This window comes from Arvicola amphibius, chromosome 12 (assembly GCF_903992535.2).
Source record: "Arvicola amphibius chromosome 12, mArvAmp1.2, whole genome shotgun sequence".
Lineage (NCBI taxonomy): Eukaryota > Metazoa > Chordata > Mammalia > Rodentia > Cricetidae > Arvicola > Arvicola amphibius.
Genome location: NC_052058.2, coordinates 47,994,703 through 48,022,137, shown reverse-complemented (window position 1 = coordinate 48,022,137; position 27,435 = coordinate 47,994,703). Strand labels below are relative to the sequence as shown.

The window sequence follows — 27,435 nt, the reverse complement described above, 5'->3', positions numbered from 1 at the left end:
GCATTTATGGTGTGGCTCCCCTTACAGAGTGCCACCACTTCTGCTGCTTCACCCTGACATCCTGGGACAGTTTATCATGTAGGGTTTTGTGTGTGTTCGTTTGTTGGGGAGCGCGACCTATAGTGGTGGTTTTATAAATGGAGAAGTTATATTCAGAGGGCAATCAACTTGAGATAAATCATTTAAGCTACTGAGTGTGTTTTTAGTCTCAGCTCCGTGGCTCATGGACAGCTTTGAACCACCCTGTCACTCACCACACAACGTCTTCCATGTTGACATCAGGCCTGATGGGCAGCTGCGCTAGCCACTGCACAGCGCTCAGCAGTCAGTCACGGACGGGGCTTCCAGAGCCTTCCGTCTGAGCATAAAAGTTGTCAGGCACATCCTCCCTCACAGTGGTCTTAAGAACTAACATCCATCAGAGGGGAATCAGTTAAAGTCATATACATTGTCATAATATTTTAAACAAAGCTTAGCTGCAGTGACGTGTGTATGCATTTAATGCAACCACCGAGTGACAAGCCATTGGTCCTGGAGCTGCTGCCTTGTGGAGGAGCGATCACCATCAGCCATTCTCAGAAATCACTGAGTCGATCCGGCGGTGGAATGGAATCAGATCTCAGAGACTGTTCAAGACTAATAAAGCCAGCAGCCTGATGGAAAGGCTACTGAACCCATTGGCCTTCTCGGACCACAGGGTTCCTGAGAGCCTTTTATCTTATATTAAAGAAGCAGGATGTGCATGCCTGTGTGGGGTATATTTTGCCCCAGGTTAGAGTTGCAGCCTTAGCTTCTTTATTTGACCTGTAATCTAAGCAGTTGTATTGACTTGTAGATCTGCCTTCCCAGTTCTCTCTTTGCACACTGTACTTTTGTTTAAACAAAATGCGTGCATCGTTAGGTCGGGGGTTGTGAACTCGGGTGTCCATGGGGCCTGTTGAGGGGCATAGATCGTAAAGGGAGTGGCAAGATACCAGGTTCCCAAGAAAAGGAGTGATAGACTAAAGTTAATAACACAGTCAGTGGTATTTTTTGTTGTTGGTGGTGGTGGTTTGGGGGTCTTTTCTTTTTAATATTATAGGGCAAACAAAATTGTGTAGGGCCCTTGCCATTTCTAGATTAGGTAAAAAGCGTAGCAGATATGTTACTTGCTTGGTTGATTGGCATTTTTGGTAATGTTTTAAGGTTGTGTGTATAGGAGGCAGGTCTTGAGTTTATAGAATGTTCTAGTTTTATTAAATATCCCCAAGAAGGCTGATATATTTCTGTTTTAAGTTATGATGTCTAGTGTTATTCAGGAGCCAAATGCACCTCAGCAAATGAATAGCTAAACACAGTCGGTAGACACACACAAGAGAATATTATTGAGCATTAAAAAAAAAAAAAAAGTAAAGAAGTTCTGGCCCGTGCCTGTTTTGCAGGAGTGACCTTTACGGACATTATGCCATGTGAAATACATCAGTCACAAAAGTACAAATGGGCATGATTACATTTATATGCACAATATAGAAGAGTCACACGCAGAGATAGAAAATACCATCCTGTGGTGGTGGCTCCCAGGGACCAGGTGAAAGGAACTGAGTTGGTTCGTTCGTACTCAGAGTTGCATTTTGCAAGATGAGGAAGCTCTGAGGATGAATGGTGGGGAGGTCAGCTGCATGATTAAGCAAATGAACTAACTGAACATTAGTGGATCAAACGCTAAAAACGGCTAACGTGGTGCATTTTATATCCTTCACCTCTTAATACAAGTTGACATATACTGGGCGAATCTTTCATGGAGACTGCGTGGGAGAGCGGAACTCCGCAAAGAAAAGAGCACAGGACACGTGTGCCGTGAAGAGAAAATGGTGTGACTGTGTGGAGCATAGCTTGGAGCCTATCAGATGCAGGCGGGAAGGGAGCACATGACAGTCCATGGTGAGAGGAAGGCAATAGAGTTATTGCAGGACACAGTAAAGGAGCTAATACAAGATGAACCGTTGGGCTGGCAGGATGGCTCAGTTTGTGAAGGCGCTTGCAGCCAAACCCAATGAGCCAAGCTTGGTCACACGCGATGGGGCAAGAGAAGCAACTCCACAGAGCTGTCCTCTGATCTCCACAGCGCGTGCATGCTCACGCGCACGCACGTGTGCGCACGCACACACACACACAGAGACACGCACGCGCGCCATTCCCTGCCTCCTCATGAAGGAATGCATGCATAAATGTAATAAAAGCTGAGAAGAGAAGATAGTAAGCTGTCATAAGGTAAAGATGCAAATTAAAATCACTGCAAGGATGAGAATGGTGACCACCACCACCCCAAATAGATGAAGCTCAGATGCCCAACAGCCCTGGAAAATGCATCTGAGGGTCAGTGGAGTTTCACAGGCATTTGGTGGAGCAATAATACAGCCATCTGTTGCAGTCGTGGGCATCTTACTATTGTTGAAGTCCTGTCTCAGTAAAGCACTAATAATTGCAAGTTTTAAATGAATTGCTTGTGACGGGAACAGCTGGCTAGATCCCGATTGTCTGACCATGTCCGCATGACTCAGGAGTGCATCGCGTTGTATATTGAAATGGTTGGAAAGCGTACAAAGGGGTACTATTCTGTGCCGTGAAAAGTAGGTGTAGTTTAGATTCGTGTGTCCATAGGTAGGGTTTTATTGGGAGCACATGTATACATTGTGTTTGGTTTACACTGTAACCTCTCTTTTATCTCCCCCTCAGCTAATACTACCAGAATATTCCAAGGGACCAGGATTGTGAAAACAGGCGTGGTAAGTGGAGAATGCTGGGTACCCTGTCCCTGGTGTTAATTTGGATGCAGTTAAAGCTCTTGCCACAAGGTGTCAGTATAATGTTGTTGAACTGCCCTCGCAGAGCTTTCAGAGACACTTCCTGTCTAAGCTACTACAGGAGACAGCAATATTAGTGGCTTCCGTTGTATAATTTTGTCCTCATAAAAAAAATCTTCCCGATCTGTAATTATGTATGATTTTCTGGAATCAGACGATACAGGGATTACTCCACCAACAGCCCTCCACTTATGCTAAAATCTAGATGTCGTAACCCATAGCTACTGATCAGAAATTACCAGTGCTGGGGAGAATCTCAGTCGGAAACTCACTGGGCACATCCCAGCATCCAGACACAGGGAGGGTGTTGTGTTTGCATCTCCGGAAAGCCCAGGATGGTAGTACCGTTACTCCCATTCGACAGGCAAAGAAGCTGAGGCTTGGTGAGTTCAAGGAATACGCACTTCGTCATGCAGAGCGAGGCAAGGAGTCAACGCTAAGCAGGCTTTTCTGTGTTTGGTGCCTAATCTTATGTGTCACTTGGCTTTCAGAAATGAGCTTTAGAACCCATGGTCCTTAAATGGCTAGATTTTTTTTTTTTTATGTTAAAGTCATGTGAAGTTCCAAAATATGTTCCGACTGTTGTTTTGGATTTGTATAAGTGATGAGATAGGATTTTGGGTTCTCTACACCAGCTCATAAGGACTGTATCCCAGGACATCTCCTGGTTTTGGTAGAAGATGTCTCCCCTGAGTAACACCATCACTCCGCCCAGTTGAGTGTTGGGAAAGGATGGGCTGAGCCTAGGCCTCAGCAGCCCTGCCTCTGGCTGCGCAGCCACGCAGTTTGCTAAACTCCAAACTCCCTCTCACTTCTGCACCTTCCTGTCTTTGCGCATAGAACAGGCTGCATGGCAAGCCCTGGCCCCAGGGTGGCGCTGTGGCGAATGCAGTTACTCTGAAAGGCTCTGGGACTGGATTACACTCAGCTTGAAGCTGTGTCTGTAGAGCTTGTGTCTGAGTGTGGCACCTGCTTCTGTCTGACCCTGCTGACCAGAGCCAGCTGTTTTCCCTCTTGGTCTGCTGCCTGCCACGCTGTATGAGGGTGGAATTAACTCCATTTTGTGGTTCTCCACATCTCAGAGCTGGATAGTCACCTGCAGAAATTGATTTGAAGCATTGACTTCTGTTTCTCACCCCCACCCCTGCACGCACACACACAAACATAAATGGTGGGCATCTGGCCGTTCTATGACTTTTTTGTGGCTTGTCTTTAAGACACTTTTAATGCTTCCGTTTCCCCATCTAGCCCAACCCTGAGCCACATCAGTGAAAAGCTGAATTTGATACCACGAGTTAATGTCTTAATTCAAACTGATTATAAAGCCACTGAAAGAAAACTTGGTTACCCTGGACTAGCCATGGCTAATTTATGAAAACCTGTTAGATGGCTAAAATTCTGAGGTTTTGCAGAGGGGCCTCACTTTGGTTCTTGATTACTGATACTGCCTTGCTTTTTCCTTCACCTCCCTTCTCCACACCCTGTGTGGCCCTTTCAGCCGACAGCCTCTCCTGCCTCTTCAGCGGACATGGCCCCCATCAGCTCCGGCTCTTCTACTTGGACATCCTCCGGCATCCCCTTCTCATTTGTTTCCATGGCAACTGGGATGGGTCCTTCCTCCAGTGGCAGCCAGGCTACCGTGGCCTCTGTGGTTACCAGCACGCTTTTAGCAGGCCTGGGCTTCGGTGGTGGTGGCATCTCCTCCTTCCCCAGTACCGTGTGGCCCACACGCCTTCCTACTGCAGCAGCGGCCAGCAAGCAGGCGGGGAGGCCGGTCCTTGCCACTACTGAGGCCTTAGCTTCTCCTGGGCCTGATGGCGACTCCGCTCCTACCAAGGACAGCGAGGGTGCGGAGGAAGGGGAGAAGGAGGAGAAAAACGAGAGTGAGGATGGAGAGAGGGAGCACGAGGAGGAGGGGGAGAAGGACTCGGAGAGGAAAGAGAAGAGTGAGGCCACCCGTACAGCGGAGGAGAAGAACCGGACTGCTCCTGCCCCCACGCCTTCTTCCCCTCACAGGACTACAGAGGAGGGAGGACATCAGACTATACCTGGGCGTGGGCAGGACCACGCCGGCCCTGCAACAGACCAGCCAGGCCATGCCGTCCCAGGCTTGGATCCCAATGAGGACACAGCCACCCAAGTGCCCCCAACAGCCACAGAGGAACATTATTCAGGGAGTGATCCCAGGAGGCCCGAAATGCCATCGAAAAAACCTATGTCCCGAGGGGACCGATTTTCCGAGGACAGCAAATTTATCACTGTTAACCCAGGTAGGTGGTGCTGGGTCCACATTTGAGGGTCCAGGCTGCTGTGAGCAAACTCGATCAATTTCTAAAAGTTGGGGGGCAGGGGGGTGAGGGGTGGGGAAGCAGGTAATAATATCTTTGGGATTGTGCGTATCGCTGGCGTGTCTGTGCCTACAACCACATCTACTTCTGTCATTCTGTAAGAAGCATTCTCTTCGCTGGAGTAATTCCTTCCTTGTACTTCCGTCTTTCCTTCAGAAGAACTCCACCCTAAACAGAGATCCAAATGAAGAAAGTGGGCGCCGGCTCTGAGACATTTACCCATTTCTGTTGTAGTCCTGGGTGCTGGTGCGAGGGGTAGCCAAAGAAAAGTAAACCGCTTGCCTTGAAAGCCTGGAGTCTGAGCCCCCACACCCAGGTTTAAAGAGAAGCAAAGCATGGTGACATGCACTTGCAGCCTCTGCACTGGGGACGGAACCAGGCAGATTCCTGGGGCTCAGTGGCCAGGTAGCCTAGCCTATTTTAAGAGTTCTATGTCAGTGAGAAACCCTGTCTTAAAAAGCCGAGATAGGTGGCTCCCAAGGAACAGGGTCCAAGGTGGTTCTCAGATCTTCACGTTCACAGGCAGATGACACCCAGGTGTGTACACGTGTGGGCGCACACATTCACACACATGCCCGTACCCACACAGACATTCTTATTCCATAGTCGTTTATTAAACATAAACATGTCTATTTCTGGGTGGCCATTGTTGTGCCGGGCACTAGGCTGGATGTTCTGCCAGGGAAGCCCCTTGCCTGTGTCACGGAATAGATGGGAAGATGACTGACAGCAGCTGGCTAGAGCGCATTCCAGGGAGTTAGGTCGTGGGGACTTGGGAGAGCAAGCTGCTGAGATGGGATTTTGTTTTTTTGTTTTTTCTTTTTTTTTTTTTTTTTTTTTTTGCAAGCCAGGAAAGAAACTACCCAACTGAGATGTTTGATTGTCAAAGAGTAATAGAAGAGACGGTCACAGTGTTGTGGCTGGTAATTCTGGGGAGGATGGAGATCCACCTCAGGTGAGGAAAGAGGACATTTTCAGTCTGGGGAGTCTGTGGTCCTCGCCCAAGCGGTACTCAGGCTGGCTGTCCTCCAGCGTGGCTCCGCAAACTACCCATTCATAGCTGGGGAAGCAGGCATGGCTGGTTCGGCCTCCACTCACTGTGACACCGAAGGCAATGTTTTCCCTCGGTCACATGTTCAGGTCTCAATGAGCCGTCATGATGCCTGTGCCGGAGCCGTGGCATGAGGGGCTGTTCCTGTTGCAAGGGCTTCTCTTAATAAGAAACCCCTCATGTTGCCAGACTGCAAGGCGTTTAGCAACAATGTTTTTTTCATTTAAGCTGTTGTGAAGTTATGAGTGCAAAGAAAAAAAAGGCAACTGGTAAATATTTATTTGCTTTTCTGCTCGTAAACATTAAAATTCATCTAAAGCTGAGATCTCGTATGTTAAGATACAACGTAGAATACATTTTCATGTTTTGAATTACTTTCCCCTTAAGGCTGCTGTGAACTAATCTCTTTCTAAGTAGGGGTCTCTCGTAGGTGTCGTTCAGCATGGGGCAGTTTGGCAGCCAGGCTACAGTAGCCTTGTATAGGTGAGGAGAGTGTGTGACCATTGATAAGGCCATTCTTATGCATTCCCTCTGAGAGGCTGGGGTGAACAAGTTGAATTTCTTGCATTTAAAGACAGCAAAGTGTATGGAGTCCCTTCCCATTGTATGCCAGGCTCTCGAGCAGGCATTAAAGTGAGACCAGTGATGGAGACGTCTCTTCTCCCAGGGGGTACATGCTCGTAGGAGAAGTATATTGAGAAGATCCTGGCAAACAAATGTGTTTAAACAGAGACCAGTGTGGGCAGTCAGCCACTCACAGACACATGGGAGAACATTCTGGGCCGCTGGAGTGGCAGGTCTAGAGATCCTAAACTGGGAATGAGCTTGGATGGGATGATGTCCCTGTGGAGCAGGACCACGGGGGTTGGTGGGGGGGGAGTGATAGTAAGGATTAAGTCCAGACCCTGAGAGAGCCAAAGACATGAAGGCGTCTCGGCCGTGCCGAGGGTTAGGTTTTAATCGAAATGGCAAACCTGGGAGTCGATGCTAACGAGAAGTTGCTCATGTGATTGGCTTTTTCTCAAGAACACTTACTTATGCATGGAAATGGTAGTGGCCATGGGGCCAGGTGGCTTGGGCCGGTGTGTTTCCTCTTTAAGACAAGGGATGAAGTTGAACTGAGTGGACTCAGCCTGTTTCTGAGAACAGTGCCTGCTATGTGTTTGAATTAGGAGCTAGTCATAGCTTGGGAAGCTGCAAGGCTGGGCGCCAAGACTGATTCTGGTAAGAGGAAGCGAGAGCTAGAACTCAGACTCCAGGAATGGGGAGAAAGACGAGCAAACCCTGGGATCCCCAAACCCAGCTTCCGGCCCCTTCCACCCCAGCATCAGAAAACATTTATAGTTTGGCAGAAATGGCTTTTGGTGTTAACTCAGTTCTGTAGCTTGATGGCCTCATTCAGTTGACGCTCAAGTGAGTTTGTGCCCAGTGACCTTATCTGCCAAGGGCAGGTCATGAGAAATCCCCAGTCAGTGCAGAGATAGTGCTGATAAAGCTGCCTTTTTTTTTTTTTTTACAGGGGAGGGAGGAGAGGTTTGGAGACAGGGTTTCTCTGTGCAGCCCTGACTGTCCTGGAACTTACTCTGCAGACCAGGCTGACTTCCAACACGGATTCCCCTACCTCTGCCTCCTGAGTGCTGGAATTAAAGGTGTTTGCGCATCACTACTGCCCAGCTAAAGTTACTGGGACGCTTCAGAGGAGTTCAGCCTGTCCGCTGTGCACGGACGACATGTGAATTTGTGGAAGTCACCTGTCCTGTTAGCGCTAAGGAGAGCTGCCAGCAGCCAAATGCCATATCACAGTGGGGACTTTGAGGGGGAGGCGTGAGTGGGTCTATTTTGCAATCTGAATGAACATTAAAGAGCAGTTCCCCGCTATCTGAAGTTAAAATGACCTGCGGGAGTTTGATAATGTAGCTAAATCAACAGGGTGCTTGTTTATTATGCAAAAAGCCCCAGTTCTAACCCTTGGCACTGCATACATCTGCTGTGGTAGCACATACCTGTAATCCCAGCACTGCATACATCGACATGGTAGCACATACCTGTAATCCCAGCACTGCACACACCCACTATGGTAGCACATACATGTAATCCCGGCATTGCATACATCCAGCATAGTAGCACATACCTGTAATCCCCGCACTGCTTACATCCACATGGTAGCACGTACCTGTAATCCCAGCACTGCACACATCTGCTATGGTAGCACATACCTACAATCCCAGCACTGCACACATCCACATGGTAGCACATACCTGTAATCCCAGCATTGCATACAGCCGGCATAGTAGCATATACCTGTAATCCCAGCACTCAGAGGCCCAGACAAGAAGATCTGAAGTTCAAGACCAGCCTGTGATGTGTGAGACTGTCCAGGAATGCTCTCTATCCTATCATCTCTGTAGTCAGAACAGCAAGGCTCACTTCTCCCTAAAACCACAGACCATGTTCTGAATTTCTGGGGATTTGAATTTGAAAGTGGTTCTGGGTTGAAATCATGAGTTGGAAAACCTTGAGGAGGAAAAAAACCAAGTAGTAAATCATGTTCCTAGGCCATGGTTCTCAGCTCTCAGGTTCACCCTTATGGCGCATATAGCCATGGACAACAGGATATCAGTGAGTGGCTGTAACTGTATGCCAGACGATTCCGTTCCTAAAAAGGTAGGGGCCCTGATTTGGCTGACACTCTGACCTTCTCCAGCTCTGGTATAAAATAAAAAAAAAAAAATAGTGTATGTCTGTTGTTGAATGAAGGATTTGAGTAACCAGCCAAGCCTCATCAGTGTGTAATGCTACCATCTTATGTCTTCTCCATCCATCCTGCCCTGTCCCCTATCAGCTCCTCCAGCTTGGGGTTGGTTTGGTTTTAAGTGAAATAACCATCGTTTCTGTGTGAGTGGCGATTGATCTGAGAGACGTTGGGTATATATTGGTTTGTTCCACAGTTAAGTTTTCTTCCCATGAAGTAAAAAAGCCATTGAATTAATCTTCAGTATCTTTGAAAAGTCAGTGCCCGCAGTTAGCAGAGTGTGTTGCACGTCAGTCTGTATCTCCGAAAGGCTCGTTTAGCTTCCTTCCACAATGCTGACCTCGCAACCCCACTGAAATCCGTCTGTGGAAGGAGTGGCAAACTCAAGCACAGAAATAAAGGTGAGGCATTTCAGTGAGAGAAAAGGCCCAGCTCTCACACATCACAGAGTGTTGAGGGCAGTAGCAAACTCTAGAGTACCTACCGTTTCTCAGTATGGCCGTCCCGGCTCCCGCTGTTGCCATTGGAAACTCCCTGTAAGTCAGAAATCCTAGTTTTTGTGTGGCATACCACCTCACTTTTTAAAATTGTAAAAACAATTTGCTTTGGCATATTCCAAACTAAATGTGTCCCCGGGCCAGGTAGGAACGCCCCGCATTTATCCACCACTGGCATAGTGGCTGCTGTCCCTGGGTCTGGAGGTGTGTGTGTGTGTGTGTGTGTGTGTATGTCCTTCAAACCTTTTCCCAGCATTCTGTAGTGCCCAGGCCTCCTAAGAATCAGTGCATGGACATCTAGCCTGTGAGTCCTCGTTTTAGGAACATAACCTACAAGTTGGAGGCAGATTTGAAGTCAACCAACATAATTCCTGGGCGGTGTGCACCAGTATAAATATCTCAGTGCATGCCACCTGCGAGCTCCTCATTCAGGCCAACACTTGTCTGTGTTTGCCTCCTTAGGGGAGGGATGCAGTGTTTTCCAAATCACACCCTGCTTAGACTCTCCTTACTGCCTCTTCGCGTCTGTCTCAAGCAGGGTGCTGAAGATGATGGTCTGGATCAGGGTGGCAAATGACAAACTTCAGGAAACATCGGAAGTGGCCTGGTGTTAGCTGGCCCATGAGCTGTGAATGCTAAAGAGAGACATAGGCGGTTCCTGCCTGGCTGCTCCGCTCTGAGAGGAGCCACAGTGGAGGATGCTGAGACCCAGACACCTCGCTCCTTTGAAGAAGTGTAGAAAACCTTAAGTTGTAAGGGACCCAACGTTACAAAGCTAGTTATTGAAACAACACCTTGGGTTCACGCTTGCTCCCTGTGCTGAGCGCACTTGCCTGTCACTCATCCTAAGACACTCCCTTTAGAGCTTTGCTGTCATGGTTACCACCAAGGTTTGGAAGGGTAAAGGGGCATTGTCCAGGGCCCAAGACGGGCTTTGTTGATCCGAGGTGCACGGAGTCGTCTCCGTCATGCTCAAGGGCTCCTGTGGACTCTGGTGCTAGTTCCCGGATCGCAGGAGGACTAGACGTGAACATCATAAAGAGCCTTCGTCAGAAGCTGCCCATTTCCATTTGAGCAGAAGCTCTCTCTCAGGTGTTCTGCTCCTCCCTGCAGGGCCATGGAAACTGTTGGGGCTGTCATGACAGGGAGTGTTCCTAGGATCTATTAGGAAAGGCCTAGGGAGTAGCTCACACACTACCCCACAGTGAGCGAACATCTGGCCCACAGTGTCAATATGCCAAAGCTCACAGACCTGACTTGTGGTGCTCATATCAAGTTTCCCTGAAGGAAGGTTACTCCCTGAAGGAGGAGGCAGGGGAGTCACTGATCTAAAGGCAGAAGGCCAGTAACATGGCTCAGGCACTAACAGTGCCTGCCGTAATTCCAGTTCCATCCCCAGAACACAAGTAGAAGAAAACCAACTCCTACAGGTTGTCCTTTGACCTTCACGCTTACACGTGAGTGCACATACACTCTGTGCAAGCACACGTACATACACATTCATGCACACACTCACCATAAGTGTAATGTTTTCAAACTCAGAGCAAGCTCTCCAGACTAAAGAAGTCGGGAGTACAGTACCGAGCTCTTCGTAGGTTAGGACCTATGAGTGTACTTCATTTAAAATGCGTGACGGAAGACCCTGGGGAGATGCCACAAGCAGTCTTTAACCAAGGCTAATGAGACTGGACACTGGTCTGCTTCCTTCTGTGAGCTATAGCCTGCATGTCTCTGCCGTTTTCCTGAGTGTTGTGGTAAGAACCAGCTCTCTGTAGCAGGGTACAGGATGCCGAACATGGTTTAGTTTCCTCTCAGAAAAGAGTTGGCTCCTCCCCATACTCCATGTGATCTTTGAACTAGGAAAGTTTGTGTAGCTCTTCATGTGAAAAACCAGACCCTAAGAAGTAGGTTGGAGTCAGGAACTGGGGTGGGAGTAGGGGCAGGATGTTTGATGTAAGGTTGTATACGGCTTCTGTCTGCACCCAGCTTCGGGACCACATGGTGGTTCTGGTGGCCTTCTTTCGGTCTTTGATGGGTATTCCAGTTGCTTCCGTGTCTTGGCTATTGTGTAAGCAGTGTGGCTCTAATGCACATGATGGCTCAAGTGTCCCTGGTCGCAGTCTGGTGGGTCAGGACTAGCTCTAATTCTGAGACTTTTAGTCAGATCGGGAATGATTAAACACCCTCGACATTCCAAGAGCTCCCGGAGCTGACAGTTCCTCCTTTGATTGTCGAGGTCTGGTACAGCAGGCCTGTGTGGAGTGGGGAGGGATCTTTGCTCATGAAAACTCTGGGCGTGGGTACAAGGAGAAACAAATGGTACTCTAGTGTGGTTTACACATGCCACTGGGTCACAGAGCCAGGCCCTGTTAAGGCAGACTACATGGGCACGTGCACATGGCGTGTGCTTCAAACAGATGAGCAGCTGGTTCTCTGGAACAGTAATGAAAGTAACCTCAGAGTTACCAGGAAGATAACCTGGAAGATAAAGAAAAACCTCATGGGCTTGTAAAAGACGTTACTGTTTCACAGTATTTTAAATAATAATGCATTAGTAAAAGTGTGGAGAAGTGGAAACTGGTTTTAACACTCTTCAAGGGAAGATAAATAGACAATGGTTAGGAGAAATAGTAGAGATTGATGTTTGAAAAATTGGACCTAGAATGACCATAAGACTCGGTAATCCCAGTTTTCAGAAGCAGCTTGAGGAGGCATCTACACGTGTGGGTTTTAACCCCATTGGTCACAGGACAGACAACCCACCCATGGAAGCAACTGGGATGCGCATCAAGGAAGGAAGGAAGGAAGGAAGGAAGGAAGGAAGGAAGGAAGGAAGGAAGGAAGGAAGGAAGGAAGGAAGGAAATGCAACATTGCCTAGCCTTGGAAAGGAAATTCTAGGGATGGGAGTAGGGAGCAGAAGGGAGCCAAAGAAAACCCGACCCCACACATACCATGGATAAGCCTGAGTACATTATGCTAAGCGAAATAAGCCTGTCACTAATACAGCTCCTATGTGGGTCCTATGGAAGATCCCAGACCTGTCAGTTCCTTTGTGGAACAGAGGCTGGAGAGCAGGATGTAACTTACCAAGCACAGTTTTCTCTTTGTAAGATCAAAATGTTGGGGAGACGAGCTTCCCAACAGTGTTGACATGTAGCCCTACTTATATACGTACATATACTTAGAAATGCTTAAGATGGTAAATTTTACATTATGTATGTACACACACACACACACACACACACACACACACACACCCCAGCAGCAGCCACCTTTCTTCACAATGGGTGGTGTTTAATGAGGGTGTCGCTCAGAACAGCTATAGCCAAGTCACTCATGACGAGAACAGGCTGTATGTTGTTGACGGTACAAACCCCTCTTCCACGTTTCTCCCTGACAAAGGAACCCTTTTCTCCATCTGGGCAGTGCCCTCAGGAGGGACCTGGTCCTAGTTGTAAGAGCACCGGAGTTCCTGACCGCGGCTGGAGCTGAGCCCTTCCTCGAGGCAGGAAGCCCTTCCGCTGGGTCCATCTGATGCTCTCCGCCTGCCTCATGTAGAGTACATTGTGCTCGCTTTTTTATTTGCTTCTACTGGGATGAGAGCCAAGCCAGTAAAAGGCAAACAGCATTAATTCAGTGATGACATATGCCACTGAAAACTGTTTTTCTTTTCTTTTTTTGAATTTTTTTTTTTAACAGAACGCAGGCACTGTACTCAATTGCTGCTGGATGCAGGGATGAAGACGGAGAGGACAGGAGGTACTTGCGCTTCCCCTGCCTCCCTTCTTCAGATGCCCAGAGCCAGTTAGCCAGTTGGTTTTGAAGCAAGTGCATCCACTGAGCCTGAGACTGCATCAGGTGGGATTAGTGGCGCTAGCCGCTAGTGTCCCTGGTCAAGAACAGCTCTGTGAGCGTGCAAGGTGAACACTCAACAGTTCCTGTCCCCGGAACAGCCCACGCCTGCAATCACTCGGGTCCCTTCTGGAAACTCCTCAATGAGTTTTGAACAAGGAGCCCCAGGGTTTCATTTGCATTTGACTAGCAAATTAGCCAGACATAATTTAGAGTCAGCTTTACCTAGGTAATCTGTGCGATCCCTGTTACCACCTGCTTTCCTCTGATAGAGGAAGGGACCGGCTCTGAGGCTGCCAGTCATTTTACTCAAAGCCACACACAAACCTGTCAGCTTGTAGCCAGCTCCACCCTATCGGAGGCCTAGGAGCTTGCAGTCAGACATACTGCCTCGGTTGAACCAAAAGTGTATACAAAGGTCTTCAAGGCTTCCTTTCTGCAGTTTAAGTTCGTTACCACCAGTCAGCTATCGTCCAGACAAGATGAAAGGGAATTCTAGAGTTTAACAATTACAGATAGGCAGACCAGGCTGCCCTTAAAATCACAGAGCACTGTTTGCCTCTGCCTCCCACATGCTGGAAGGAACGGGCAGGCACTACCATGCCCTGCGGTTATGAGAATCTCGAAAAAATGTCACACTGCCTTAACTCCGCGCTGCCTGGAGAGTGAATCCTCTCTGCGTCCCGGCTGTATTCACACCTAACACGTGCACTAGTTGCTTAGTTAGCAGATTGACACTGCCCATTGTCATGGTTTGCATTTTGAAAACTGAGAGATGAGAAAATGTTTTAAAAATAAGAAAAAGCTGTCATCCCAGTGTGTTCTAATTGTCCTATTTTACTGTTATTCATACCTTACTCTACTCCGTGAGTTAGACTTCATCATAAACTTTATGTACAGGAAAAAACACGGCATAGATAGACATGCACTGTGTGTGTCCTCAGGCAGCCACTAGGGGCCTGAACAGACTGTGATTCCTTGTGAGGCACGCAGAAGGTTTGGGGGACCAAGTAACAGCCTGTGTGGGATGCTGTGTGTTCTTGGGAGCTCCTAGCAACTCATTCTTCCGCTAGAGTCACAGACCGAGTCAACACCTGGACAACTGTCTTTCACAGTAGAAAGTTGGTCTCCCCTCAAGGCCAGCCTTGAGGCTCCAGTATTTGACCGGTGACTTGTGATAGGCAGACTGTTCGAGCCGTGTACTTCTGAAGTGCCCTGTGACCACACACTCAGGGAGGAGTCAGATTCAGCAACCACTCAGGGAATGTTCGTTCCCATTCCCTTAGGAGCTGGGCTGTTGCTGAGGAAGACTCAGTGACGGGACTGTTGTGGGGATGCTCATAGTGCAGATGGTAGGAGTGATGGTCCCAGTGGTGTTAGGAGGGATGCAGTGATGGGGACAGACACAACAGCCAATGGTAGCTAGGAGAAATACCAGGCAGCATTCTAAACGTTCTGTGTGTTCTTACTCCACAACGCAGGGGCCAGTATTATTACCCCCTTTTACAGAGGGGGAAACTGAGTCATAGAGAACTTAACAAGAGTAAATTATTAACAGTAGCTAACTTGTCCAGGGTTACTCACAGATGGAGACGGTAGACTGTCTCTACATTTGCCTGGCGTGGGAACACTTCTGGGCATTCTACACATATCTTCTGAATGAGTGTCTCTGTATTAGTCAAAGTTCTATGTAGACACAGGACTGAAAGGACAAATCTATGTATGTAAAAGCTGGATCTATTAGAGTGGCTTACAGGTTATGTTACGAATTATCCCACCGTGGCTGTCTCCTTACGGAAAGTCCACAAGGCTGAATGTCTTAGCTGGTCTTCAATGTATACTGGGGTCCTGAAGGAGTAGCCTCTAATGCCAGTTAAGGGATGAACTTGCCCGTTAGGGAGAGGACAAACAGGCAGAGAGCAAGCGCTTCCCTCCTCCGGGTTCTTTATATAGGCTGCCACCAGAAGGTGTGTCCCAGATTTAAGGTGGATCTTTCCACCTCAAATGATCCAGATAAAAGGCAGATCTTCCCACTTGAAATGTGGGTCTCAGTCAGGTAGACATGTGTACAGTTCAGCAGGGCTGGCTGGTTGGGCACTCCCCCTATACTCTCTGGGCAGGAACCCAGGGTTCAGGAGAGGAACAGATTGTGGGATTTTCACAGGAAATGGCATCCCCTTCCAGGCCCTTGATGGACAAGAAAAGACAGTGCCGTGAAGTTGGCAGCGAGGCTGTCTCGCCTCCCATTTTGAAATCTAGTCCAGCCCCATGTTAGGTGTTTAAAGAAAGCCCAGCCACAGGCAAGGATTGAAATCAAGCGGTGTCGCGATGCAAGTGTCTGCCGGCTGAGGTCTCCTGTATGACAGACACTGCCTTAGGGGACAGTGTCACACAGCACCACGCAATACTAGGAAGAAGTGGCTCAGCCCAGCTCTACCAAAGCTGGCTGTGAATTCGAGAACTTACCCTGTCAGACATTGGGAGCCCCTCATCACCACCCTGTGTGGCCTTGGGCCTCTGTGAAGACTGGGTACAAACCTGGGTCATCTTGTGAAGGCTGAGGAAGGGGTGGGCAGAAACACCAACATAGATCCACACTCAGTTTCAGAGACAGCTAGGGTGCCACCCATCCTCACAACCACCGCTACTCCTGTGTTGTCCCCCCGCCGCCAAAGCCAAGAAAATTCTAGAGTGGTCTTACAGGTTTAGAATGGCGGCAACGCCAGTGATCGTGGAGAACTGATTACTGGGGGACCACAGGCAAGAATCCACAAAAGGCTCTGAGCACCCCCAGTTCCTGAAGGCTTCCCAGAGTAAAGGCAGAGCTGATGGGTCATGTGGCCTCTGCTGCCAGCCCATTAGCAGGACCTCTGGGTCTTTGAGATGCCCCCACCAGCAGCCAGATAATTGTCTGGCTGAACTGACCTCTGTTGGAACCCTGCCAAATTATTCTCATTTGCACCCCTGGCTCCTCTGCGGTCGCTGCTTTACACTTAAGGCAGTGTGTGGAGCGGGAAGGTGAGAAGGTCTGCCTTGTACTGTGAGGACTAAAGTTTGTGACCTTCACTCAGCCTCTGAGACCCCGGTTGATTGACTTCTACTTTTCCGTCCTCGCCCCCCCCCCCATACTTACGCTCCCCTAATCATATGGCCTGTGTTCTGAGCACACTTGCCTGGCTAACTTCACCCTATAGTTCTTGCTCTGAACCTTGCTCCTCTGGGACAGTGTGAGAACTGGCCTGAGCCCTTGTACTTCCTTCCCCCGGCACTATGTTAGCTGCACTGTGATCAGTTCTTCAAAGGTCGACCTCCTAACTGGTCCTCCCGGCAAAGGCTGCTCGTGGGTGAGCTACTGCATTGCCACCCTGCCCTCTGGAAGTGTGTTTTCAGGGAAGTGGTGGATCCAGAAGGCATTCCATAACACTGAGAGGCTTCCAGAGGTTTGAATCAGTCGGGGTTGCTGCCTATCTGTCCTTTCTTCAGTGAGCTGGGGCGCACCTGGGCAGACCCTGCTTCAGGAGCCTAAAACTAAAGACAGAGGAAATGCAGCAAAATGCGTTGGATCACACAGGAGCACACCTCGAGGCCAGGAGTCTTGCCTCTTTAAATATCTGCTCCCAAGGCCTATTTTCTCTTGTTTGCTTGACCCATCTCCCCTCCCTGCAAACACAGCTTGATTAGCCCTGCATTTAGTTCATGTTGCCAAGGGATACTTCTGGGCTGGCAGTGTCCTGGCCTCTTTTTTTTGCCAAGCAGGTGGGATCCTTGCTGTTCCTAAGATAGCTGTTGAGCAGCCCTGGAGTGTTGGGTCTTCCCTCAGAGGTCAGTGTTAGTCCTGTCGCTGGCTGCCTCTGTATGTCTGGGCTGCTTTGGGCTGTATCTCTGTCTCATTCGCATCCCTAGCCCTTCCCAGGCATCTGCCCCATAGTTCATGAGAGACTCGGCTGTCCTAAGGCTTCTGGAGATAACAGATGCCGGAAGAAAGAGCTGCCGGGTAAGAACTATTGGGTGGTCAGGGAGAACAACCCTGGTTGCAGGTTTGGCACGTAGTTTAGAGGCAGGAGTGTGTGTGCTGTGATCTGGGGCAGGCCAGTTCCTTATCCTCTTTTGTCTTCCTTTCTGGGCCCCAAGTGCTATTTCTGAGTGCACCCAAAGTTCCTTCTGGGTGGAGAGCGTCCTTGGAGTGAAGCTGAAGTCTGTCTTCTACAGAGCTCTCCTTACACATCCCCTTTAATCTCGCAAGCAGATCTATCTATTCTACCGGCCACTAAAGAGTACCACCTGCAGAAGAGTGGGTTAGAACAGCCATCTGCCCTTCTTGCCCTGCGGTGGCTCAGAGTGGCGAGGGCTCAGCCATCCCTGGAGCAGAGCTCAGCATCATGCCTTGCCTGCTGGCCTGTCACATCTGTCCCCTGACTGGCTTATTTCTCTCACAGCTGAGAAGAACACCTCCGGAATGATAAGCCGCCCCTCTCCGGGGAGGATGGAGTGGATCATCCCCCTGATCGTGGTCTCAGCCTTGACCTTCGTGTGCCTGGTCCTTCTCATCGCTGTGCTTGTGTACTGGAGGTGAGTGAGCAGGGGGGCTGGCCAGGTATTGAGGTACTGGAGGTGAGTGAGCAGGGGGCTGCCAGGTATTGACCCCTGGGGAGTTAAACACGGGGCTTCTGTCTTAAGAGCGCTGGAGACACTTTTTATTTTGGTCTCTGGGCAATGGTACAGGCCAGCACTGCGTCCGAGGTCCAAGCATTTGTGGTAAACTCCATCGGAGAACCCGGGAGATCTCTACTCACACTCCAGCTCTGCTCCCCACTGGGTGTAGGACCCTTTTCTGTTTTGAATTTTAGTTGTCCACACCTAGAAAAGGGGTGGGCAGGTTCCATAGGCTTCCGGCCTCTCTCAGACCCTGCCTTCACCTTGCAGTGTTTTCTCACAGTACATTAAGTAGCTTTTGTCTTTAAAGTATTTCATAACCTTTTGGTGAGAAGGAAATTGGGTGATGGCAAGCAGTTACTCTGTCATGTGGCACTAGGTATGCAGAAGGTAAGCATGTCGGCTTGTGGCCAGCCTTCCATTGTCACTGCTCTCACTGTGTCCCCCAAGGAGCCAGCTTGGAGCCTTTTCAGAGTTTCCAGCTAGAGTCTCAGCTACTTCAGTGGAACAAGTCAGCTAAAGTAGATGGTGGGCCAGGCGGCCTTCATCACCGGTGACAGGGTTTAGCAGTATGCTCCTTAGTTTTTCTCAACTTGACCCAAGCTAGGCAAGTCACCTGGGAAGAAGGAGCCTCAGGTGAGGCATTGCCTCCCTTAGACTGGCCTGTTGGTGTGTTGGGAGCGGGGGGGACATTTTTTTTATTGCTGATTGATGTAGACAGGCCTAGCCCCACTGTGCCATCTCTGGGCAGACGGACCAGGCTATAGAATTCTGAGGAATAGCTGAAAAAAAAAAGACAGGGTGGGTAAGCCGGTGCTCAGCTGTCCTTCCTGGTTCCCGCCTTTGCTCAGCTTAGTTCCTGCCCTCATTTCCCTCATTGATGCCTCCAGTAGAGATCCGTAAACCAAGCAGACCCTCCCACCCACCACGCTGCTTTTGGTCATGGTGTTCTTCACAGCCATCAAAAGCAAACTAGTGCACCAGCGTAATGGTTCATTTTGATCACCCACTTGGTTGTATTAAATGCTTAGGAAAGATCCACCCTGAAAGTGGGCAGCACTACCCGAGGGGCTGGCATCCAGCCTGAACACAGGGAGGGAGAGGAGAAAGCTGGCAGAGTGCTCAAATTCCCTTATCTACCTTGGTGGAGAGGAAGTCGCTTGTGGCCCTGCTACCACATCTTCCCTGCAGTGAAAGATGACGCTCAAACTGAGAGCCCAAATAATCCTTCCTTCCCAAAACTGAGTCTGGCCTTGTTGCTCATGGCAACCAGGAAGGGAGCAAAAGAGCCCGTGGCCCCAGGTATAGCTCAATTTCTCCTCATCTTCTTCCCATTGGTTCTCTTATGTTTGAGTCACAGCATCTTGTTGAGACAAAGCAACAGCGTCAATCAGTGGCTCAGCCCTCGTGGCCTTAAAGCAATAGCGAGCATCAGTGGCTTAACCTTTCTGGACTTAAAGCAATAGCAAGAATCAGTGGCTCAGCCCTCGTGGCCTTAAAATAGCAGTGAGAATCAGTGGTTCAACCCTTGGGGGCCTTAAAGCAATAGTAAGAATCAGTGGCTCAGCCCTCGTGGCCTTAAAACAGCAGTGAGAATCAGTGGCTCAGCCCTCGTGGCCTTAAAACAGCAGTGAGAATCAGTGGCTCAGCCCTCGTGGCCTTAAAGCCATAGCAGGTATCAGTGGCTTAACCTTTGTGAACTTAAAGCAATGTCAAGAATCAGTGGTTCAACCCTTGTGGCCTTAAAGCAGCAGTGAGAATCAGTGGCTCAACACTGTGGCCTTCTGCTGTGGTGGAGACAGGCAAGAAGGCCACCTCTAAGATATTCCTCAGAAAGTTCCATGTGTGAGCTGGAGAAAACTACATCTGGGAAGAGGCCAGGTCATGGGACCTAGAGCTGAGCATTCTGAATGCTCCGAGTGACCATCCTGATTGGGGCAGTCATCTGAACAGAGACCTAAATGATGGGCTCCATCTTAGCCCAACCAATGCCCTTTCTAGCATAGGTGGCAGCAAGCGGAAAAGCCACCCACGTGTTACAGAAATAACCAGTAAGTGGGTATGACTGTCGCATTGGAGTACTGGAGAATGTCAGAGGCAGGCCAGGGCAGGAAGGGTTGGGTCTAAACAGCCTTTTAGACTTTGAACGTTTTTTCATCCTGGGTTTTTTTTTTTTTTTTTTTTTTTTTTTTTTTTTTTATACAAGGTTTCTCTGTGTAGCCCTGGCTTTCCTGGAACTCACTCTGTAAACCAGGCTGCACTCAGACTCAGAGATCCCCCGCCTCTGCCTTGTGAGTGCTGGGATTAAAGGTGTGCACCACCACTGCCTTGCCTGGACACTAATGCGAGTGGGGATATCTAGGAAAGAGTGTGTGGTCTAACTTTTGAACTACTTGCTGCTGGATTAAGCAGAGACAGTGAGGAAGAGCATTCAGTGGCCGGGAAAGGCGTGCCAGGGACAGTGTGATGTGAGCATCCATCACTACTCGTGTGCTTGGAGGAAAGGCTCAGCAGAAAGTGAGGGTATATGTATTAGCTGTCAGCCCTCAGTTTGTTCTCAACTGAGCAGGACAGGATACTTACCTCAGGCTTCCCCAGGTATGTGACAATAACTCCCCACATGGGAACATGGCACAGTGGTTCTCAACCTTCCTAACACTGCCACCCTTTAATACAGCACCCCGTGTTGCAGTGATCCCCCAACCAAAACATTATTTCATTGCTACTTCATAACCGTAATTTTGCTACTGTTACGAATCGTGATGTAAATATCCAGTATGCAGGAAATCTGATGTGTGTTCTCCAAAGGGGTCGTGGCCTGCAGGGTGAGATCTGCTGGGAAAGCTCTACAGCTGCCACTCAGCTGACCGTGCCCGCCAGTCCTGCCATGAAGAAGCATCAGGAGGCCAAGGCGGGTGAAGTTCTGAGTTCGAGGCCAGACTATAGAGTGAGTTCCAGGATAGCCAGGACTACCCAGGAAAACCCTGTCTTGAAAAACCAGGAGAAAGGCAGGAGCAGCAGTGTCTGGTGGAGCCGTGTAGGATGGGGCACACCTGTAATTCTAGCATTTTGATTTTGAAGGCAGAGGCAGGAGGATTGCAACTTCGGGGTCGGCTTGTACTGAGTAGCAATTTTGTGGCAGCCTGCGCTACATAGGAAGGGGGCAGGAGGGCTCTTGTACCAGACAAGTCCTGGGAAGGAAAATCAAAACAGCTAGATTATCCCAGACTGTATTCTCACAGATCATGGAGACTGAGAGGGGCTGGAAGCAGAGCAGCAGGACAGGCACAAATAATCCGGCAACTAAAAAGTGCGTCTCCTGTGCGCATGGACTCCAAAAGGGCTTGGTCTATAGGATGGGCTGCTCTAGGTCATCTACTGTCTTTGGCTTACTTTCCCAAAAGATTGAAACGACAACTGTTTATATTTCTGAAAAATTCGGTTAGTCCAAATGGAAAATAGATTAATAGTTCATGCCAAAATATTACTTCCCCCTAGCTTAAAGTGCACAAAAATGGCTATAAAAAGAAAAAAAAATCCCGACAGCAAGAAAAATAAAATTGAATTCATGCTAAGATAGGTCCATTGGCAAAGCATGAGAACAGCCTAGAAGGGACAAAGGCCCTTTTCCTGCCCAGCTTTTTCCCTGTGGTTAATATGAAGAAAGGAGCAGCACAAGGCAGCTCCCATAGAGAACTGGCAAGCACGACAGAGACTCGTGTCGTGTCCCTGTGGTGGTGTGGCTTTGAAGCTTGGGTAGCCGTGCATCTCTGCCTCCTCAGGCATGGAGGCAGGATGACTGAGGTGACTGACAAAGGGACTTGACGTAGGCAGAGCGGCGAGGCTCGACCTCCAGAATCACGTCCTCAGGTGGCAAGTTGTGCGCCCGCAGCGTCAGCCCATGGTGGCAGCAGCCAAACCCTAGGACCAGTATTTTATAGTCAGGGTTCTAGCTTGAGTATGGTTGCCTGGCACTGGTGACGCCGCAACTTAACCGTACATGAAAAAGCGTAACAATGAATCCCAGGGTCTCTGGATTTTCTCTGTTTCCTGTTGTACAGTTGAAGAGTGTAGTAATGTTCCTTAGGTCCACTGTGAGTGCCAGGCACTGTGCCAAACCCTTGGAAGGTAGCATCTCCTGAGGTTTATACAGATCGGTGTGGTAGGTGGGAGGTCCTTTCCTTTCTCTGACCTGGGGGGAGAAAGGGAGCTGAAGTTTGTTGACTAGCTGCTGTGAGCCAGGCAAAGGCCAGTATCATCAGAGCACCTTTTGGTTGTAAATTGACGGGCAAATCAAATTCCCTTAAGCCCAAGGCAGGCGGGGGGGTGGGGGGGGGACTAGTATTGATTCATTTCCCTGAAAGTTCCAGGGGCATCAGGTGTGACCCATCTTGGAAGAGAGAATAAGGATGTGGCTGGCCGGCGTGGTTTTTTTTCTTCATGGGAGCCCTCTGACCTATGCTAGACTTCCATTCTTTCATCCCAACAGAAAGGGACTTTGTCATCTCACAGTTCCCTTGAGGCCCCCAAATGGTGTGTCTCATGTCTTACTTTGATCATCTGGCCACCTGCAGAGTCTTCTGGTGACTGAAGAAGGATGGACTGTGCCCATTGTGCTTGGGTTTAGCTCTGGAATCCAGAATTAGCCTTACCACCATTATCCTCAAAAATATGAGGTGAAAGCTGGCTGGATGTAGTTTCTCAGGGGACTGCCCAGGCTTAGAAATGCTGCTGGTTTAGAAGGTTCAGCTAAGTATTCTGTTATTTATGCAATTATAAAGCCATCTCTGTCATTGCATGGACATGGTCTTTTGTATGCCACTTGCTGCTGTTTATACAATGCTTATGGAGTTGGTACCATGCATTATCATGCATTGTGGTGGGCTTGGTGATTCAGTCACAAAGCCCTGTGGCCCTCAGCATTTATTAGAGTTGGGTGTGTAACATACTGAAGTATGGAGAATGTCCTAGAAGGCTAAGTGTGCCTTGGGCTTCAGCGCAGCCCGGGAGGAAAGTCAGGTCCAGGAGAAGCTCCCCAGGAAGCTGTCAGCTGAATGGCTAGGAGCCAGAGGAGGAAGCTGAAGAGCAATGGGCCTGGAGAGAAAGAATGACCTCCAGCAAGCAAATGCACTGACTGAGTGTCATGGGAGCAGAGTGCAGGGACAGCAGAGGCACTGGAGGTACTGCCATGTGAAGAATGACCACAACACACTGCGGGGGGCGGGGGCGGCTGCAGGCAGAGGAGGCAGCACCCGAGAAAGGCAGTAACTGTACAGCTATATAGCTAAAGTAGGAGCACAGGTCAAAGCCTGGATTTGAAGCCAGACCCCTGCGGACAGTGTGCATGTATTCTTAGCAAAGGTTACTGTCCTTCCCAAAGGATGAAATTTGGTTCCGGGCACATTCATTCTCTCTCTCTCTCTCTCTCTCTCTCTCTCTCTCTCTCTCTCTCTCTCTCTGTGTGTGTGTGTGTGTGTGTGTGTGTGTGAGAGAGAGAAAGAGAGAGAGAGAGAGAGAGAGAGAGAGAGAGAGAGAGAGAGAGAGAGAGCACAGTATAAAAGCTATTTGGGGCTTGGAACTCAGAGGACTGACCATAATGGGAGCCTTGGGACATACTAGAGAGAGGTCAGTAAGAAGTACCACTTTCAATGAAGATTCATCTTCCAATGTCAGTTTCCTTACCTGTCAAGTCGTTAAGAAACATGCCCCTGCCAGGCGGTGGTGGCACACGCCTTTAGTCCCAGCACTCCAGAGGCAGAGGCAGGTGGATCTCTGAGTTCAAGGTCAGCCTGGTCTACAAGAGCTAGTTCCAGGACAGGCTCTAGAAACTACAGGGAAACCCTGTCTCGAAAAACAAAAGAAAAAAGAAAAAAGAAACATGCCCCTGGGTGCACATAGGCAGGCCCTATAGGCTATGAGAAATGTCTGCCCCATGTAGCAGATGGGGACCAAGTACACACGTGCCATGGTATTATACCAGATCTGACTTTAAGGAAAAATAGAAACATAATTTGGGGTCCTTGTATACCTAAAAGTGTTTGGAAGTGATAAAATGAAATCTATAGATGGAAATAAGTATCTTTTGTTTCAATAATTAACTGTGCATAGTTTCCAGTAATCTCATCATGGCATAAGACAGTATTTGAAAAAAAAAAGTTAGGAATCTCCTTTTAGAGTTTATTCTTTGGAATGATCTCCTTATGCACAGTAGCCTAGAAATAGCTCAGTCATCAATTTAGAGCTAAGTATGGTATGAATGTAGGTTAACCAACTGAGCAGAACTCCTTTGAGCCAAAATGAAAGGGTGACTATAAAGTTAATAAAATTGGTTCCGGTGATGCTCCTCATGGGCCTAAAGGCAATTCCAGACGGGGGTGTCATGGAGTAGAAACAGAGTAAAGGCAAGTCCCTGCGCCCCCCACCCCCACCCTCTGGAAAGAGCTGTGCAGCCTGGGAGCATCCTTGCCTGCTCAGGGCTGGTTGGATTCTCAGAGCCTTATTAGCAGCAGCAGCAGCAGCTGGTAGCCTACCAAAGAGAGGCAGGTTTACTTGTCACCCACGTGAAGTTGATCAGGGTCAGGCTCTCCTCCCTGATGCCCCAACTTTCTGCAATTCCTGCATGAGAAATGAGAATCAACTTAGCCGGGGAGGGGGGGGGGGAACCTGTATTTATGAAATACTACCACCATACGTGTCTTTGAGTAATCAGATCCATTGACTCCGTCATACCAACATGTGTCTCCAAAAGGGATAACCTCATTACTTCAGATTTGCTCAAACAAACAAAAATAACGGGCACAGACTTTAAAGAGATCTGGGATAGAGTTTCCCCCAAGACTACTGAGGAGCCACGGGGGACTGTTGAGGATCAAACATGGCTGGTGATAGAGATCTGCAAAGGAAAATATACTTTGTGATACTTGTAGCAGAGTCGTTGCAAATAGGATGCTACAGTTTGCTCTTGCAGAAAAGGAAAACCCCAAATCTGTAGCAGTCCAGAAAGTACAATGAAGGTAGAGAGACATGCATGCAGAGTGGTTGGGACAAAGGACAGGGTGACAGACCAGGACATAGAAAGGAAATCACCCGAGTTAATGCTCGGCTCCTTCAGTGAATGGCACCCAGTTGTGCGCATGAGAAATATTACAGATCTCACAATCTGTTTCAGTGGCTCAGAGCTTTTGCAAATGAGTCAGAACAACTTTAAAAAATAGTAAAATAAAATCAAGAGTTCTTGAAGATGCTGGAAAAGGAAAATGTGCCATTTTGGCCCTTCCTACTCTAGATGGCAACAGCGCAGGCTTTGAATCGACAGCAAGGAAGCCCACTGCGAGAATTATGTGGCGTTAGTGTCCTGAAAATACGTGAACAACACAGCTGCTGCTGCTCAGCAGCGGGACCTTTCAGATAGTACCTTTTTGATTTGCATAATTTGAGGTGGTTGCTAGGGGAGGCTCCAGGTGCACTGGTTCGGGCCACTTGTTGAGCATCCGTGCTGTGGTGCAGATGAGCTGCCTGGAGCCAGGCATCAGTAAACACCAAGAATTATGATTGTCTTGAAGGCAGGTTTTGTTTGTAAGTTTCTTTTGTGTTCCTTAAGGCCTGAGTAGCGCAGAATTTTTTTTTTAAGTTGACTTTTCATTTTGTTTTGTTTTATTGTCTCTGGCCAAGTCATGATATAGATCTTTAGCGTGTGGATCCTGGGTCTGAACCCAGCCAATCTGCCTTCGTAACCCACCATTGTATGTGCTGCATGTGGGGGGCGGGTATTCATGCAGAGACCAGAGGAGGCTACCTGATGCTTGTTTTTATGATCAGAGACAGGACCACTCTCTGAGCCTACAGCTGGTCGTGTGTCAAGCAAGCCCTGGTGGTCCTCCTACTCTGCCCTAAATTAGCACGGGTGGGGTCTAGAGCCAAGGCTATAGCTTTATTCATGGGTGCTGGGATAGGAAACAGGCCCAGCAAGTGTTCTTGCCCACTTATCCATCTATCTGAACCCCATAGGCCATCATCTTAACTGTTAGATTCTGTTGCCCAAGATCAGGGCCTAGCATGCATGATAGGAACAATTTATGCCTTACGTAACTTGCTTTCAGTTATTCCTTACGTAGCTTGTTTTCATGTCTGCAGGTCAGACAGACGCTGTGGGCACAGGAACCGTTTAGCTACTACTGTGTGAGGTTTGCACAGTAATGACCACCTGGCCTGAAGGCTTAGCTAGGAGAATCACCTTGGGTTCTGAATCTGCCATAATAAATTAGGTGGATGAAGTTTTTGAGAAACAGTTACATTTTCAGGTGTTCTGGGGACACAGTAATGATGTTCGCATTCAGTTACATCTCTGTGAGTTTGAGAATTTGATGTTGAATAATATCGCCTACTTTGGCTTAGTCCCAGCTGATGAATGCAGTGATTAGTTTAGTATCTTACTGACGGTGATTCTAGCTTAGAAAGGGACTTTGCAGAACCACAAAGCAGCTTTACTTCAGATAGGCTCAGCTAACGTCATGGATTCTGGGACCGTAGGGCATGAGCTTTGTAAGCGGAAACTGTGGCCTCCGATCCCTAGCAGAACTAAAGTTGGCTACTGAGAAGCCTTCTCTAATCTGGTAAATTCACGTTCCCTCTTGACCATGTGACCGAGATCATATGACCAAGTCATTTGTAAACTTTGTGGCAAAGTCCGCTCATGTCAGTGAGTCGTATCTGCAGGTAGAAAAAGGTGTTTTGTTTTGAGTTCCATCTTTAGACCTTTGTACAGGTTGACGGCCTCCTCGTTAAGAATGCCGTTCACGAACACGAGTGAGTTTTGTTGCCATTGCAGCATTTGTCTTCTGGATGTTCCGTGGGAGACAGAGTAGAGAGGATGCGAAAGAATCCACGTGACAGCTGTGTAGGGGATTTGTACGGGCGCAGCGGAGGCTCAGGCAGGCAGAGACACATGGCCAGAGAGTGTGGGCACATGAGAACATGGCACATGTGCTCGCAGCATGGCCAGTCACGTGCACTTCTCTGGAAAGTGGGTCTTTCCTGCAGTTACACGGTAGTGACCATGGCGGGCAGAGGGTCTGTGAGCAGGCACACTCTGCACCTGCTTCTCCGGCAGCCAGCACTTCTCAGCCATTCGAGGTGGCTTTAGATGAGGGGGTTGCCTGCTCTCCTGGCAGAGTCATAAGGGAGGGGGGTCTACTAAGAATTTGCTTTTTCTAAGTAGGTGGCTGAAGGGGTACCAAATACAAAACTGCTAGTAGAAGCTACCAGTAATAGTTGAATGAAAGAAGGTACATGTTACGTCTCTTTCGCTGTGAGGTGCTGGGGATTGAACCCATGACCTTGTGCATGCTAGTTAAGTGCTCTGCCCACTGAGCCCAAACACATTTTAAAGATCTTTTCAGTAGACTCATAGGAAGTTGCCTGACTTGGCCTCGGATGAAC

At 48.8% G+C, this 27,435-nt stretch overlaps 1 protein-coding gene across 2 annotated transcripts in view; it reads left to right on the top strand.

The window, feature by feature from the left end:
• Ptprg (protein tyrosine phosphatase receptor type G) overlaps positions 1-27,435 on the top strand; it is a 660,978-nt gene that overhangs the window by 570,382 nt on the left and 63,161 nt on the right. For both annotated transcript variants that reach the window (XM_038349433.2, XM_038349432.2), the window contains exons 11-13: positions 2,716-2,765; positions 4,342-5,113; positions 17,781-17,913. In XM_038349433.2, the coding sequence (XP_038205361.1) occupies positions 2,716-2,765; positions 4,342-5,113; positions 17,781-17,913 (955 nt within the window). The remainder of the gene's footprint in view (positions 1-2,715; positions 2,766-4,341; positions 5,114-17,780; positions 17,914-27,435) is intronic.